A 2502-nucleotide genomic window follows, 5' to 3' on the forward strand; every position below is an offset into this window, starting at 1 on the left:
CCCCCCCAGCCCGCGGGGGCTCCGCAGCAGCCGCGGCCCGAGGAGGGCACGGGGGGTGCGGGCGCCGGGCCGGGAGATGCGGGGGGACGGGCGGGCGCCGCTCACAAGCCCCGGAGGGCAGGTACGGCCCTGGGCAGGGGTAGATCTGGGGGGTCACGGGGGTGTGGGGAACGAGGATCGGGAGGTGGCGGCGTTTTCCGGGATCACCGGGAAGAAGCGCAGCCCCGGGGAGGGGGGGTCGTGGGGACGAGTTTAGGGAGCGTCGCTGTGCTATAATCCTCCCTCGCCGGCGATTTCCGGACTTTAAACCCCCGGTTTGGCAGCTCCCCGGGATGTAACTCCCCGATTTGGGGGTCCCTGGGCTCTGATTCCACCGGCACGGGGGGGGTCCCGGTGCCTCCGTTTCCCCCGTGTCCCCCTCCCCCCCTCTCTGCCGACCGGGACACGTGTCAGGACACGCGAGGCCAAGATGGAGCCCCGGGAGGCGGGGGGGACCCTTGGAACGGGACCCCCAAACTCCCCCCGGGGGACGGAGCTTCCCTTCGTACCCCCCCAAAAGAGCCCCCAGATCCCTTCTCAGCGACAGCGACCCCGCGATGTCCCCACAGTGGGGACAGAGCTTCCTTGGGACCCCCCAAAACACCTCCTAGATCCCTCAACTCCCCCAAAACAGGGACATGAGAACACCCCAAAACACCCTCCCCGTGTCCTTCTCCTGTCCCGGGTCGCTCTCAGGGTGGTCTCTGCTGCCAGATTTGCCCAAATCGCGGCGTTTTTCCCCTCAGACTTCCCGCGGAAGCGGAAGCGCAGCCGCTGGAACCAGGACTCGCTGGARCAGAAGACGGTGATCCCCGGGATGCCCACGGTGATCCCGCCCGGGCTGACGCGCGAGCAGGAGCGCGCCTACATCGGTAACGGTTTTGGGGGGAAAAACAGCGGGTTTGGGGGTCACCGGCCCCGAGTTTGGGGTCAGAACACGGGGTTTGTGGTTAGATCCTGGAGTTTGGGGTCAGATCCCGGAGTTTGGGGTCAGATTTCCTCTSGCTCCGGCGCTGAGGTGCGAGCAGGAGTGCGCCCACATCGATAACGGTCTGGGAGGAAAACAGGATTTTGCGGTCAGAACCTGCAGGGTTTTGGATTAAAATCCCCCCCGGGATTGCGGGGTCAGAACCTGCAGGTTTTGGAGTCTGAACCCCGTCGAGATTGGGGTCAGAACCTCCTGGGGATTCTGGGGCTAAATCTCCAGGATTTGGGATTAGAACCCCCATGCTCACAGCAGTAACTCCCTCAAATTTGGGGCTAAATCTCCAGGATTTGGGGTCAGAATCCCCCTGGGATTTGGGGTCAAAACCTCCCCAAGGTTTGGGGTCAGAATCCCACCAGGATTTGGGTTTAGAACCCCCCTGGCATTCAGGGTCAGAACCTCCCTGGGATTTTGGACAATTAATTAAGCCAAAACTTGCAATTTTGGGCAATAATTTGTAGGTTTAGGTGAAAACGTATAATTTTAATGCAACAATGTCTTGGTTAACAGCTTTCATTTTGTGGTTATAATGTATTTTTAGCCGGTATTGTGTGTTTCAAGGTAACTGTTGTGATAACCTTTATTTTTGGTGATAATCAGGTGCTTTAGGTAATAATGACTGTGTTTAATTACATCTCCTGTTCTAGGTAATAACAGTTGCTTTTTTTAGTAGTAGTCATGTGTTTTGAGTAATAATGTGGTTATTTTAGGCAATGTCTATTTTTTTAGGAATAATCTCGTTTTAGGTAAAATTGTGGTTCTTTTAGATAAAACTGTGATTGTTTTAGGTAATAACATTTACCTTTTATAGTAATAATCTTGCATTTTAGGTAACAATTGTGACATTTTAGTAAATAATGCCTTTTTTTGACTGATAATCTTCTATTTTAGGTAATAATGTCTGGTTTATTATAACAATTTCTAGTTTTTCCATAATAATACCAGGAGGTTTGGTAATAATGTGCTTTTTTGGGTAATCCTGTGATTTTTTTTATAACAATGTGATACTTTTTCTCTCGTGATAACCTGCTTTTTTTGGTAATAATGTGTTTTTTGGGGTAACAATGTGTTTTTTTGGGGTGATAACCTGCTCTTATTACTAAGAAGGTGTATTTTTCTGCTAATAATGTCAATTTTAGGTAATAACATTTGGTTTTTCTCACCATAACCATTTGGTTTTAGGGCAGTAATGCCTGTTTTTGGTACCACGGAGCTGGTGTAGGTAGACAAAAAAAAAAAAAAAAAAAAAAAAAAAAAAAGAGAAAGAAGTTTTAACCCAGGCTGGGAAAGAAGGATTTGGGGGAGGAATGTTTTTTTTTTGAAATTTTTCTTTGGGGGGGTAAAATGTGGGTGTTTTGTAACTGTGTCTCTCTCACCTCTCYGGGACCGGGTTCCTTCCAGTGCAACTGCAGATCGAAGACCTGACCCGCAAACTGCGCACGGGAGACCTGGGCATCCCCCCTAACCCCGAGGACAGG

The 2502-nt window shown here is 51.1% G+C and overlaps 1 protein-coding gene across 1 annotated transcript in view; it reads left to right on the forward strand.

Annotated features, from left to right (window-relative positions):
• Positions 1-2502, forward strand: part of SF1 (splicing factor 1) — a gene marked incomplete at its 5' end in the record, with an annotated part of 9267 nt that continues 6765 nt past the window's right edge. Inside the window, 3 exons of the mRNA XM_057388403.1 lie at positions 1-121; positions 786-911; positions 2426-2498. Coding sequence (XP_057244386.1) covers positions 1-121; positions 786-911; positions 2426-2498 — 320 coding nt within the window. The remainder of the gene's footprint in view (positions 122-785; positions 912-2425; positions 2499-2502) is intronic.

This window comes from Malurus melanocephalus, unplaced genomic scaffold (genome assembly GCF_030028575.1).
Source record: "Malurus melanocephalus ecotype Western Australia unplaced genomic scaffold, MMel_1.1 scaffold_1903, whole genome shotgun sequence".
NCBI classification, from domain to species: domain Eukaryota; kingdom Metazoa; phylum Chordata; class Aves; order Passeriformes; family Maluridae; genus Malurus; species Malurus melanocephalus.